This window comes from Mustela lutreola, chromosome 6 (genome assembly GCF_030435805.1).
Source record: "Mustela lutreola isolate mMusLut2 chromosome 6, mMusLut2.pri, whole genome shotgun sequence".
In the NCBI taxonomy this organism is placed as follows: Eukaryota; Metazoa; Chordata; class Mammalia; order Carnivora; family Mustelidae; genus Mustela; species Mustela lutreola.
Genome location: NC_081295.1, coordinates 154,908,425 through 154,922,823, shown reverse-complemented (window position 1 = coordinate 154,922,823; position 14,399 = coordinate 154,908,425). Strand labels below are relative to the sequence as shown.

General features: G+C 45.8%; 2 protein-coding genes across 4 annotated transcripts in view; both read left to right on the top strand.

The window, feature by feature from the left end:
- The window catches only part of RIPOR2 (RHO family interacting cell polarization regulator 2), a 54,579-nt gene extending 48,549 nt beyond the window's left edge, over positions 1-6,030 (top strand). For all 3 annotated transcript variants that reach the window (XM_059179488.1, XM_059179486.1, XM_059179485.1), the window contains one exon: positions 4,167-6,030. In XM_059179488.1, the coding sequence (XP_059035471.1) occupies positions 4,167-4,267 (101 nt within the window). In that variant the 3' untranslated portion in view covers positions 4,268-6,030. The remainder of the gene's footprint in view (positions 1-4,166) is intronic.
- Positions 6,031-7,653: 1,623 nt separating this feature from the next.
- On the top strand, positions 7,654-11,984 carry ARMH2 (armadillo like helical domain containing 2). Its single transcript, XM_059179490.1, has 2 exons — positions 7,654-7,981; positions 9,385-11,984. Exons 1-2 carry the CDS (start codon positions 7,654-7,656, stop codon positions 9,810-9,812), a joined length of 756 nt encoding a protein of 251 aa, XP_059035473.1. The 3' UTR covers positions 9,813-11,984.
- Positions 11,985-14,399: the final 2,415 nt, after the last annotated feature.

The window sequence follows — 14,399 nt, the reverse complement described above, 5'->3', positions numbered from 1 at the left end:
GGAGCCGTGAGGTGGGGGCAGTAGTCAGGGATGCTGCTAGGACGGCAGGGCTGGCACTCGCGGGGCAGGGGGGCCCTGAGGGGCCAACATTGCGGGGCTGTGCCCCCAGGAATGCTGCACCCCCTGCTTCCAGGGCCTCACCCTGGCTCTCCGACGACCCCCTGGTTGCCCCCTGGGCCAACGCCCACATGAACCCTGACACCAGGAAGTGAAGTGTTTCTTCCGTTCTGGAATACCCAGATAAATCTCCCCCTTCGCATCACTTGGGAAAGCGTCCCGCCTACCGAGCTGCATACGTTTACTCCTGCTGCGCCGAGGGTGGAGAGAAGCTTTCTTACTCCTGCCCCCAGAGAGACTTGTTGTTTTAATCCTACACCTGTTCTTAATGTGTAAATACCAGACTCCCGAAAGTCCTCAAATCTAATCCGGGTGATAATACTCGTTGGAAAAGAGCCACTCTGGTTTGACTAGAGTAGCTTAATAGCATAAGGGAGACTCTCCGGGCCTTTATGATGACCGTGAGAACCCGTCCATTGTGAGGTGTCCTTTCTTACAGCTACTGGGGTAGTAACACTTCCTTCTGCTATTGAATATGTTGCCTGCTGCGCAGAAATCCCAGCCAGCGTCTGTTTTAAAGGATGAGACAGTTATTCCTTATGGCAGTCTTAGGCATACAGATTATTTAATTCCCTAAAAATGTGCCCAGGGTGTTATTAGTTCGAGGTTCCTTTATCCCTTCATGCTCTGAAACCACGATGCAGGTAAGCCCGACGTTAGTGACGCAGAGCCAGCAGAGCCCCTCAGTCCAGTGCCAGAGGAAGAAGCCGGTTCCTGCCGGGTGTGCCCCGACATTCCCTTCAGCTGCACCCCCAGCAGTATCTCCAATTATTATTAAATAATTTAGTTATTTATTTCACAGAGAGAGAGACAGAGAGAGAGAGAAAGCACGAGCAGGGGGAGGTGCAGAGGGAGAGACTAAGTAAGGAGCCTGATGTGGGGCTTGATCCTGGGACCCTGGGATTATGACCTGAGCCTTTGGCAGACGATTAACCAACTGAGCCCCCCAGGCGCCCCTTCACCTTGGCTTTTCACCTGCGTGGGTCCCCCAGTCCCTGGGCCCCCTCACACCACCAGCTAGTGGTCCTCGACTCCAGCTGCGCATTCGAACCACCAGGGAAACTTGAAGATAGACCCAGGTCTGGGCTCTGCTTCCAAAGATGCTGTTTCCACTGGCCTCGGCCCTGGGACTATTACAAGCCTCCAGATGATTCTAATACGTAACAAGTTTGAACTCAACACTCTGAATCGCCTTTGATACAGAAATCGAGTCTCACACAGATGGCTGAATCAGTAATTGTGCCCACCAGCTCCCCTTGCGATAATGGGGCTGTCCCAGTACTCACATGCGCCTGGGGCATTTCCGTGGGACTACTGTGAATGGGGAACTGAAGTTTAATTTTATTTAATTTTGAGTAGTGACTGTTTACATTTGCACAGTCACAGGAGACTGGTCGCCGCCATGTTGGGCAGAACAGTTTCCCCATTAGCTGTGGACATTCCATTGCGTCCGGGCTGGATCTCAGTCCGGTTTGGACCACACTGCCTGATGCCCCAGAGTGCCGGCCCTCTCTCCTTCAACATCCTACCTGCTTCACAGGGTTGTTAAAAGACCAGAGGAGGGGGCGCCTGAACGGCTCAGTGGGTTAAAGCCTCTGCCTTCGGCTCAGGTCATGATCTCAGCCTCTTGATCAACCTGCTTCCTCCTCTCTCTCTGCCTGCCTCTGTGCCTACTTGTGATCTCTGTCTGTCAAATAAATAAATAAAATCCTAAAAAAATAAAAAATAAAAAAATAAGAAAAAAACAGAGGAGAAGCCAGCACAGACCACTGCGCACTGAATGTCCGTGGGGGAAGGTGGCCTGGTAGCCCCAGCCTAGTCGTGTCTCTGCCGTAATGTAGAGGATTTGCTCTGGGCTGGGCACCGCGTTGAGGGATCTGCATGGGTTAGCTCATTTAAACTTTTTTTTTTTTTAAGATTTTATTTGTTTATTTGACAGAGATCACAAGCAGGCAGAGAGGCAGGCAGGGTGGGGTGGGGGAAGCAGGCTCCCCGCTGAGCAGAGAGCCTGATGCGGGGCTCGACCCCAGGACACTGAAGGCAGAGGCTTAACCCACTGAGCCACCCAGGTGCTCCATATTCTGAGATTCTTAATTACGTTGTTTTCTAGGTGCTGTTTAAATGACCAAGAAATTTTTTTATATGTTATATTTTGAAAAGTATTTTATTTGTGAGAGAGAGAGAGAGAGCATGGGCGGAGGGAGGGCAGAGGAAGAGGGAGAAGCAGGTTCCCAGGACCCAGGAGTCTCTTCCCCCTTCTCCCAGCCCCCTCCCCTCTGGTAACCAGCAGTGTGTTCTCTAGAGTGAAAAGAGTCCGCTTTGGGGGTTTGTCTCTTTTATCCCTTACAGAACAAGCAAGAACTTTTGAGGGAATGCCAGAGACTAAAAGAATGCCAGGGTGTGAGACAGAAGCTCTACGGGCATTTGATGGCCGTAACTTTGCATAATAAATTTCTTCCTGAGAAGTCATACAGAGTATATTTTAAGAGTGTTTAGGGATTTCAGTATGGCTGGTCCTTGACTTCAAAGCTTGAAACCTCTCCTGGACTTTTTGGACTTTGTTTGTTTGTTTACATGACCTAGCTGGCACATCTAAACAGGTCTTTTATAAAAGCCAAAGTTAGGCTTTCACACTTGAGCTGAAACATCACTCTTTGCAAAGGACCCCTGCTGGGCTCGGTCACTTCCGTCAGTTGTTATCTCAAACAGATGACATTTATTTGCAAATTATTTGAATACTTCCTTCTGATTTTTCTGTCTAAAACAATGATTAGGAAATGGGGGGGGTGCGGTGGAAATCACAGGCAAATAGCAGTAAGAAGCAGGCATTCATGCATTTAATACAAGAGGAACAAAGATGGGGCTGATGAGTTATGCTCAATCACAAGTTCATTGCGAAGAAAAAAAAACTTTAAAAGATTCATGAAATTCTGGGAATACATTGATGTTAGTGGGTTTTCGAAAAGGAGTGTAATTATGGCTTTTATAATACACTGTAGTCCCTGGAACCAGAAGCCTCTTGATCAACCAAAAGTTTGTTTTTGCTTTTAGGGGCGGTACCTTTAAGCTTTTCAGTAATACATCAGATGGAAAAGTAGGGATTTGCCTGCATTTCAAAGAACATGGTGAACTCTTCTCTAAGCAAAGGCCACCAATTTTTGGAGATTTCTGTTGACTGTTTCTGCATGCCTTGGCTTTTCGGAGACAAATGTTATTTTTTTCCCCACCTTTTAAATTGCTTTGGTATAGAACCCTGTATTTGAAACAAAGTATTTACCCAAAACCCTGATACATAGAACACTGAATACAGCACTTTTCCAGGTGAGACAGAGACCGTGACAGAGGGCCTGCCTGAGTTGGGCCCATTCCTACCATGCTCCTCCCACAGCGGCACCCACCCCAGATACCTTGGCCAACTAACCCTATTTAAGAAACGGCAAATATCTGGCCAGTTCCTAGTTTGCTCATGGATATACTACAGTTTAGAAGAGTTCAGTTCTTTCCCTAGAGTCCCACAGAGTCTAGGTGGGTCCGGATTCCATCACAGTGCCTCCCAGGTCTGGGAGTCCATAGGTGAGCTGGGCCTTGATGTGCTCCTCCATAAAATGGGAGCATCTGCACTTCTCCCTCATGGAGGCCGTGGGAGGATGAAATGAGCTAACCCGTTCTCTCTCAGTCTGTCAAATGAATAAATAAAATCTTAAAAAAAAAAAAAAAAAAAAAAAAAAAAGAAGGGAGGCTCAGTGGGTTAAGCCTCTGCCTTCAGCTCGGGTCGTGATCTCGGGGTCCTGGGATCGAGCCCCGCGTTGGGCTCTCTGCTCAGCGGGGAGCCTGCTTCCTCCTCTCTTTAAATCTTTAGATAGATCTTTAAAAAAAAACTTTAAATCTTTAAAAAGAAAAGATTCTCAGAAGATGGTTTCCTTACCTAAAGTTAACATTAGCGAAATAACATTAGCGATCCATTTCCAAACACCTGGTTTCATTATCCTTGAGTGATGAATAAAAAAGTTACCTTCCAGCTGCCATTTGTTTTGATGTTCTGTGTGCAGGAGAAGACGGGCGGCTGGCGTATGAGCAGCTAGACAAATTCCCTCGAGACGGTGTTCCCGGTGGAGGACGCCATGGGACCGAAGTCGCTACGGCTTTTTAAGGAACTGTCCCCCACAGCTGTCTTCCTGAGTGGCCCCGTTCATCAAGCTGGTGCTGGGATCGAGCTGGAAGGCTTACGACTTGAAGCGAGATCTGCTGAGGTTGTCTGGAAATTCACAGGTGATAGATGGAATTCAAAATCGAGTTTCCCAGGACCCGGCTGCCTTTCCTTCGGCCAGGCGAATCCGGATGTGTATTGCTCTGTAGATTATACTGTCCGTTGCGTCTGACCATACTTAGTAGAAGAGTCCATTTATCTCATACGTATGGATCTTTAAAACAGCCATCTTTGTACTTTCTTGGAAGTTCTTCTAGCAGCCTAAAATAGTCACGTGATGCTTTGATGACTGTCCTACGCCTTGCAGTTTTTCTCTGTCGTGTTCTCAGGGTTGAGTGGCCCCATTAGCTACCTAATTTCACCTTCATGCAAAGCACAAAAAAAGAATTTCTTCAAATAAAAGTTTGCCTGCAGAACTTGGTAAAAGGGACACATTGTAAGAAGTTAATGTTTCTTTTCATTTCATTTTCCTCAAGCCTCCACTACTTCTTTTGTTTCTTTCCTCCATCCTGAAAATCCCCAAAGCATGTTTCCATGATGGTTAAAAGACAGGTGGATGACGAAGACCTACCTTATAAAGATTATACCCGTACTCCTTAAAAAAAACATTCAAAGTTTAAGCTTTTTAAAACAAGAGCCATTTTTTTTTTTACAATACTTTTACAATAGAGATATTTTGCTGCTACGACCAAACGAAACCAAAAGTCATGGATTCAGAAAGCTGTGATGCTGTTTCCAGTAGAAGAATTTGGAAAATGGAGGACTCTTAATGGGGTGAGGGCAGAAGGATGATCCAAACCATCCTTGCTTCTGCAGGAATTGCCATGAGATTAAGAAGAAGAATGCCCCGAGGGACAGTCACTGGCCCCAGAGAAATCCTTCATCCCTGGGTGGGATCTCTTGGCCAAATCATTAAAATAATAGCTTCCTTTATTGCTTCCCTATCAGGGTAGCAAGCCCACTTAATAAAGGACAAGACCACTCAGTAGCTTTTCTTCCTCTTAAGAGTAGACAAGAAGGGATATGCCAAGATCTCAAAATAATATGTGTGAGTGTTATTTAAACTGTGCAGTATCAACCGTATTCTGGATGTGTTTGTATAAAATATCATTGAGGTGTCGTTTTAAATATTTACATTTTAGCAAGACCTTTAAAAGCAACTCATATTCCATTTTAAAGTAAAAATTGTCGTGGTGTCTGGCTGACTCAGTTGGTAGAGCACATGACTCTTGATCCCAGAGTCATGAGTTCGAGCCCCACATTGGGTGTAGAGCTTACTTAACATTTAAAAAAAAAAAAAAAAAAGTAAAAATTGTTTGCCAGGCTTCCTGGCAAATAGTTCTTTCAACTGTGAAGTTATAATGTGTGTATATATTTGTATATTTATAAATATTATATATACATATATCTTTCATCTTAAAGGTACACTGTACAGTCTACAGTTAGTATATATAGTCTATAGTCTATGTTAAATGTTGAAATGATTCTTTTTATAGAAATTCAAATCACAATGTTACAGAGTTTTTTGTTTGGTTTGTTGGGTATTTTTTTCTAATTTTTTGAATATTGCATGAGTAATTCCATATCTTTTGTATTCATTTCTGCATTTTATTTTTGCTCGAAGGGGTGCTTTTAGTTTTGTGGCATTTGTACCCATCACTCTTTCAATCATGTAAGTTAAAATAAAAATTATTTTTGAATTATTAGTCTCACGTGCTGAGTCTGTTCTGTTTTTCCCATGCTCTCCTTACACCGGCATGGCCACAACACCGTACACCTCATGCTCAACCTGTGTTTATCCTTATCTTGAAATCCCTTCACTTTTAAACGAGGATCATAATATTTCCCTCTCAGATTTGTTGTAAAGCTAGTGGAAGAAAAAAGAGCTGTGTTTCTGAATTGTGTTATGTCTGAGCAGAGACGTGAGCCCCCCCGAGGATGAAGGAGCCTTCATTCATGAGTGTTCCTAGCTGGAGCCCCACCAGCATCCTCACAGACGGGCCCCTCAAATGCAGCTGTGAGCGTAAGTATCCACCGAATGACATTAAATACCAGTGATCGCTTTTACTGAGTCAGCAGAAAACCAGAGGAAGGGAGCAGCAGCAGGCTTGGAGAGGAGGACCAGGAAGTCTGACCTGGACACGCTGTATTGGAGAAGCCTCACAGACAACTAGATGGCGGTCAGGTTGGTGACTGACTGTGTTTGGAGTTCAGGTGAGAAATCCAGTTAGAACTGGGAAGCGGGGGTGCCGCTGGCTGGCTTGGTTGGTGGAACGTGTGACTCTTGATCTCGGGGTCTTGAGTTGGAGGCCCATGCTGGGTGTGGAGATACTTCAAGAGAAAATGTTTGAGACAGATATATATATATTAAATTGGGAGTTTTTGGCATATGGATGGCACTGGAAAGCCATGAAAACTGGCTTATTTTATCTGGGAAGTATAGATCGAAACAAAGAAGAGCCTACAAGGCCTGAGCCTTGGGACAGTCTGCTATTGGAGGTCATAGAGGTGGAACCAGCAAAAGAAAATGGAAGGTGGCAAGCAGGAGAAAAATCGAGTATGACAGCTTAGAAGTTAGGCGAAAAAAGCTTCTCAAGGAATAAGTATCTAATGCCGAAGACTGAGAATTGGATTCCACAGAACGAAGGTCCTCAGCGAGGCTGACCAACAATCCCAGTAGATTCATGGGCTGGAAATCTCTCTGAGAACTACATCCAAGAGAGGACGGAAGGATATTTGAAATGGTGACTGTGACACCTCTTTGAAGAGTTTTCATAGTAAGGGGGGCAGAGCAATAACTCGGTGGAGGGGTTCTATGAGGTCAAGAAAGTGTTTTGTGTTGTTTTTTTTTTTTTTTTTTTTTTGAAATGAGAAAACGTAACAGCCTGCTTGTTGATGAAGCAAATGATGCAGTCACAGCAGGAAAATTAGTTCAGGCAAGAGAAGGGCCACAGAGCCATCTCCCTGAGTGGGCCGAGGGGTGGCTGAAGTGTGCTGCGTGACCGGATCGATAGAGGACACCGGGAATGTGGAGAAAAGGTCGGATTACGTGACAAATAAACGGAACAGGGATAGTCCTACGGGAGGAGGTTCAGTGCACACAGGCCAGCTCCTAGCAGGCGCTGCCCAAGCAGAGGTGCCCAGGCAGGAATGTGCCTCGTGTGTGTAAGGAGAAACCAGTGTGGTCGAAGCTGATGTGCTACACACCAGAGAAGTGAAGGAAACTCGGTTTAGCGGAAATCGTAGAGCGCCTTCGATGCCAGCCTGAAGAATCAAGGCGCCCCTGCTTCCCCGGATTGGTGTGTCCCATTCTCCCGGGTTGCTAAGTGATGTGTTCCAGAGTTCTTGACTCTGAACTTCAGCTACTGCCCGCCACAGGCCCTTTTCACGCCATGGCTAACACCCGTGCTTATGTGCAATGCTGGATGTGGATTTGCCACTATTTTGTGGGGCTGTATTGGCGCCTGAAGAAGTTCTGGAATGTCACCGTTAACCACTTTTTCATGAAGGAGAAGGAGAAAGAAGATGTTCCTTCAGTTGAGAGTATTTTTCACAAAGAAAAAATTGTGTTGCTTGGCCATTTATTAAAGAATGAATCTCTAGCCATTGAGAAGAGAGCTCAAGCTGCATATAGAATCGGACTTCTGGCCTTCACAGGTACGGACTGAACCAGCTGGCTAACAGCCCTTCCGAAATCTTTTTGCTTATTATAACACTGTAAGTTAGTGATTTTTTTCAGAGCTCTGGTCTTAAGATGCCAGTGACATTTCCTTTGCCTACATTTTTAGTTCTTTGTAGGACCGAAGACATCGACCGATCATTTTCTCCTCGAGGATCTCTTGTTTTGAAAGAGGGAGACCATCAAATAAAGGACAAAGAATTTTCCTACTTTTATTAAGTCTATCAAACTCCATCTAGGGACAGTCAGCCTAGACTGATCTCTTTTTTAACGGGCAAACGAGTTACCTAGATGGAGTTTGATAGACTTCGTTTTCCAAATGGTGTCCTTGAGAGAAAACATTTACCTTCTGCAAGGACCGAGGGGTTCCTCGGGGCCAGAATGCATGAGAACCACTGGCATAGAGTGAGAAGGAAGACAGGAGACTCCCATGGGGAGGAAGGGGAAATGGAGCCCACCGCATGAGAAGGCCAGGTGCCTGTTCGCTCTATTCACCCTTTGGGGAAGAGCTGGCTATTTACAAAAGGGCCAGAATTCCTTAACTTGATGTCATGTAGCCTTAGTTATACTGGTGGGAAGCAGGGAAGCGCTTGTGTCCAGGCTTCAGCGGAAGCTTTATCATTGGCTCCAATCTTGGGCCTGTGGGACTGTGGTCGTACCAGTGAGAGAAATCCAAGCCCTGTCACAACTCCCGCCGCCAGAACCTGGCCAATCACGGCAGCTACTCCTCACCGTCTAAACAGTCTTCACCCCATGTTTTCGTGGCTGTATCTTCTTGGGGTTTGAGATTTGAACGAGGGGAATCGGGGGTTCAGGTGTATGATGAACGTAGAGTCTAGGACCAGGTTGGGTCAGAAACCAAAGCAAGGAAAATCTCGTCAGGTCACGTTGGTCCCCATCTTTAAGCGTTGGGCTGAGAGGTGAGAAATCAGAACGGAATAGCAGTGGACGGCAAGTCATGAAGAACCTCTTTCTCTCATCCATCAGATCCTGCTGGTTTTGAAGGGCAGCGTTTGGGTTTTCCTTTTGTTTGCTTGAATACTCTGGTATTTTCCAAGTACTGACGGCAGCGAGTCAGGAAGAAGACCATGAGAGAGCACGGCCGGTTCTGTTCACCTTCAGATACCGACCCCTGCGTGCTTGAATAAGGGAACGAGGGAGCAGCCTTGGGCAGGCAAGGAATTTCCAGCGCTTTGCCCATTTTTTGCTTTCCAACACCCCTTTCCATGTTCACAGCAGCACAGCAGCGGGGGGGGGGGGGAGTGCAGATGAGTCCAAGAACCAGTACACAACGAGAAAGCATACGGACGCATCACCACTCAAATGTCCGGAGCTCGTAGATAAACCAAATACTTCTGAAGTGCCAATGCTTGTTTTGCAGGAGGACCAACCGCTGGGAAGTTCGCCACCGAGTACATGAAGGAAGTGGCTCACTTGTTGAGAGATCGTGAGATGCCGCTCAAGGCCAAAGTCTTGCTGCTGCAGAGTGTAGCCTGCTGGTGTTACTTGAACCCCGTGAGCCAGAAAAGAGCCAAACATTTGAAGTTTATTCCCATCCTCACTGAGATTTTTGAGGACAAACTCGACTCCACCGTCAAAAGTGAAATAAACAGCAGCCTCCTGGTTAAATTTTGGACTTGCTACGTGCTCTCCGTCATGACGTGCAATAACCCGTCTTGTATGAAGGAGCTTAGAGACTACAATACTCTGAAATACCACTTGCAAATACTGGCGACCGAGAACTGGGCTGGGTGGCCTGAGAATTTCGCGGAGGTGCTGTATTTCCTAGTTGGTTTTCACAGGAATTAATGTCTCTCGAGGCAGGGGCCCCGTGCAGCTGACTGGGCTGCTGCGGTAGCCTGGAAAGTGGAAATAAATTAATAGAAAGTCGATAGTCTTCTTCGGGGTTTCCTTTTAGGTAGTTAAGAAATTCTGTATAAATCTTCAACAGTTACTGGAAAAACGAAACATATGAAAAGCGCCGCTGGTTAAAAGGACCTCATGAGAATTAGGTTCATAGTATGGGAATTAATTGAAAGTTGAGACGTGTGTACCACTGTTAGGAGCTACAGTATGTTTGGTGGTTATTAGATGACATTAAGCCAAGGCACCTAGAAATGCCGAATCCTAACCAACCCACAGCTCCCCCTCCTGGAGGACACTCTCACCCTGCCCCCCACCCCACCAGTATCTTTTCAGCCCTAATGATTTCGGGTCCCGCTCTCCAGCTGCCGCCCCTTTGGCAGAGAGAGGGTCTTCTCGCTACCAGAACGTGATCTTGTGATCTCGTTGTAGGTGAGGCGGCTGGAAGTTTGGGGGAATTAACACTCCAGAAAAGCAGCCCTCAACTCCTGTGATCGAGCTCCAGATGGAGATGGGGTGCCGTGCCTTCCGACACCTAGACAAGCTCTTGGGTTTTCCTACAAAGATGTGCACCCTCCCTCTCGGTTCTGTTAGGGACTACGTAACGCAAAACCTGCACTTGACTTCGGTGTTCCCCAGGCTCGTGAAAAATTATTGCAAAAAGTAGTGTTTATCACAAGTGCCTAAAGGATGGGCTCCTGTGGTTTCTCCGGCTACACTAAGAGGCGCCCCTAGCTGACGCTGCAGCCATCGTGGGCTGACTGGATACTTTGCTTCGTCACAGACTAGCTTTGACGGCGCTGGGCTTCGACTTCACGCTTCCAGCTTGCCTAAGAGCCTGTTAAACAGGTGGTGTGGTTCTGGGATCCCTGCTTGTATTTATTCGGGAATGCTGAGCGGGCCGCAAGTCACACCACGTGGACTCCTCGGGCCTCTCGGGGGACGTGTTCTCAGCCCTTCAACCAGGCGGAGCTGTGTTCTGCTGAGCGACAGTATGTTCTCATCCGTGCTGGATTTTGTGAGCTCAGAGTTTCTCCAACCAGAATCCCATTCATTTATGGTGGTAGATTAAAGGTTGGAAATTGGAAGTCCCATTGAGAGACTGGGTCAGGGTGAGAAATTGCTTTTTAAAAAAATGCTTTTTAAATTAAATTTTAATGTATTTCAAAGTAATGCATGATTTAAAAAGTCAAATAATGCAAGGCCTCTGGTGGAGAAATAGCAGTCCCGAACCCCCTCCTGAGCCACACTCCCCGAGGGGACCGTTTGAATCCTTTCGGCTCTTTCTTCTGGTATTTGCTTACCTCCATAGTTCTAAATAGTTCACATAGATTGCTAATTTTTTTTAAGATTTTATTTATTTATGAGAGAGAGAGAGAGAGAGAGCGCGCAGGAGAGGGCAAGCAGAGGGAGCTGCAGAGGGAGAGGAAGAACCAGGCTCCTCCCTGAGCAGGGAGCCAGACACGGGGCTCAGTCCCAGGGGTTCATGACCCAGAGCCAAAGGCAGACACTTAATGACTGAGCCACCCAGGTCCGACTTACACATTGCTAATTTTTTCCCCCAATTTTAGGTATTTTTCCTTTTATTTCTTAATAGGACAGATAAGGACTTGGGGTTCTAACCCTGCCCCTCCTCTTCCTCTCTCAAGAATAATTGTGCCATCATTGGAAGAGGCATTATCTGGGACGCCTGGGTGGCTCAGTCGGTGAAGCGTCTGCTCAGATCATGATCCTGGGGTCCTGGGATCGAGCCCAGCTTTGGGCTCCTTCCTCAGCGGGGAGCCTACTTCTTCCTCTTCCTGTTTCTCTCTCTCTCTCTCTCAGATAAATAAAAATCTTTTTAAAAAATCAGTTAGGGGAGCCTGGGTGGCTCAGTGGGTTAAAGCCTCTGCCTTCAACTCAGGTCATGATCCCAGGGTCCTGGGATCGAGCCCCATATCGGTCTCTCTGCTCAGTAGGAAGTCTGCTTCCTCCTCTCTGCCTGACTCTCTGCCTACTTATGATCTCTCCCTGTCAAATAAATAAATTAAATCTTTAAAAAAAAATTAAAAAATCAATTATATCCCTTTTACTTACCTATGTAACTTGTTAATTAAAATAAATAGGAATATTTCAGTATTTTTTCAGGGCTAAGTTGTATCGTGTAGTATGAGTTTCTTCTTCCTACAACTCTGTTTTCTCTGGAGTCTTGTTTCTTTGTTTTGTGGCTTCAGTTTCACTAATTGATTCCCACTCTGTAGAGCTGTTCTCCGCTCTCAATAGTTTCACACGGAGGCAGCGGAGGCAGCGTCAGCTCTGGCTTCCTCTTGAAGGCCACCCACAATCGCGGAGCCCACCGTGCTTTTGTTCCGATCTGGGCCTGCCACACGGCTAACAGATATTTTAGGGTTTCCCTTCCATACCCAGGAATCCCCGCTGCCCCTCCTATGTAGGACCCTCTGTTTCCACTAGTGCTTTTCTTTTTTGGCTCACACCCACATTTGGATTTGGAGCAAGTTTTCCACTAGTATCCTCAGGAAGAACGATGAGATGAAATTTTGGAGATCTACCCTGTGTTGTTCTTGAGTGATCTCGGGCCTCAGCCTGCCTTTGACCCTGGAGGAGCCCCAGAGGCCATGGAAGCCTCCTCTCCTCAGAAGGGAAGAGCCAAGCTGAGCTCATCCTATTTATTTTCCCCAACGCCTTCAGTCAGTGAGGACACTCGCCTCTGCTGAAACCAGCAGTGTGGGGCTTGGAGCTGCCCACTCCTGGGAGAAAACATCAGATTTAGAAAAGTCGCAGCTTCTTCTGTATCTTTCCAGAGGTATTCTATCTATCTACACAAGAAAATAGACCTATATCCCTTTTCTTAGTCTTTTTTGTTTTCACATCATTAACATTTTATTTACATGAATACTTTTTTTTCCTAGAGTTCACTCATGTTTAAAGTGAATTATAGTTAACATACAGTGTAAGATTAGTTCCAGGCGTATGACAGAGATTTATCAGTTCCGTTCATTACTCAGTGCTCGTCACTGTAAGCGTCCCTTCAGCAGCCAGCAGTCTGTTCTCTGTATCTAAGAGTCTGTTTTTGTGTTGGTCTCTGGTTTTGCTTCATCTGTTCCTTAAATTCCATAAGCGAAATCATATGGCATTTGTCTTTCTCGGACTTATTTTACTTAACATTCTATCTCCTAGGTCCATCCATGTTGTTGCCAATGGCAATAGTTCCCGCTTTTTTATGCCTGAGAAATATTCCATAATATGTGCAAGATATATGTATATTTCTTACATCTTCTTTATCCACTTATCTAGGGACCCTTGGGTTGCATCCATATCCTGGCTATTGTAGATAATGCTACGATAAACATAGGGGTGCATACACCTTTTCAAATTAATGTTTTCATTGTCTTTGGATAAATATCCAGTAGTGGAATTACTGGATCATAGGGTAGCTCTATTTTTCTTTTTAAGATTTCATTTATTAATTTGACACAGAGAGAGACATCACAAGTAGGCAGAGAGGCAAGGGGGGGGCTGCTGGGCGGGGGAGCAGGCTCCCTGCCTAGCAGAGATCCCAGGACCCTGAGATCATGACCTGAGTGAAGGCAGAGGCTTAACCCACTGAGCCACCCAGGTGCCCCGGGTAGCTCTATTTTTAACTTTCTGAGCAGCCTCCATGCTGTTTTCCACAGTGGCTGCACCAATTCACATTCCCAACAACAATGCACGAGGTTGTCTCTTTGTCCAGATCCTCACCAACATTTGTTTCTTGTGTTTATTTTAGCCCTGCTGACAGACATAAAATGACCATCTCTTTGTGGTTTTCATTTGCATTTCTCTGATGATTAGCGGTGTTTAGCATCTTTTCATGTGTCTCCCCGCTGAGCAGAGAGCCTGATGTGGGGCTTGATCCCAGGACCCTGAGATCATGACCTGAGCCGAAAGCAAAGGCTTAACCCACTGAGCCACCAAGGTGCCCCTGGCTATGTTTTCTTCTACAAGCTTTAGGATTGCAAGTATCACATTTAAGTCTTTAATCCATTTTGAGTTTATTTTTGTGTGTGGTCTAAGAAAGTGGTCCGGTTTCATTTTTTTTATGTGTAGCTGTCTAATCGTCCCAGCACCATTTATAGAAGTTTGGCTTTACCCCATTGTATGTTCTTGCTTCCTTTGTCATAGATTGGCCATAAAAGCATGGGTTTATTTCTGGGCTCTCTGTCCATTCTACTGACCTACGTGTCTACCTTTGTGCCAATACCATATTGCTTCAATTACTACAGCTTTGTTGTAGATCCTGTGGTCTGGGAGTATGATATTTCCAACTTTGTTCTTTCTTGAGATTGTTTTGGCTCAAGGAGGTTTCCATACGAGTTTTAGGATTATTTGTTCTAGCTCTGTGCAAAATGTTGTACATACCAAGACTTTATCTTGGTCTTGGTTTTATATCTTAAAGAGTTTCTTCTTTTCTACTGCTTCAGAGCAGCCCATTGTATGACTGAACTGTCATTTATATTGGCTTAAAAACATGGACATTTAGATCATCCCCACCTT

What these genes read in the sequence shown, in the direction of transcription:
- ARMH2 (XM_059179490.1), top strand. Translation starts at nt 7,654, where the DNA reads ATGTGTTCCAGAGTTCTTGACTCTGAACTTCAGCTACTGCCCGCCACA. An exon ending in CGGACTTCTGGCCTTCACAG is followed by an intron (nt 7,982 to 9,384) that starts GTACGGACTGAA and finishes CTTGTTTTGCAG; the next exon opens with GAGGACCAACCGCTGGGAAG.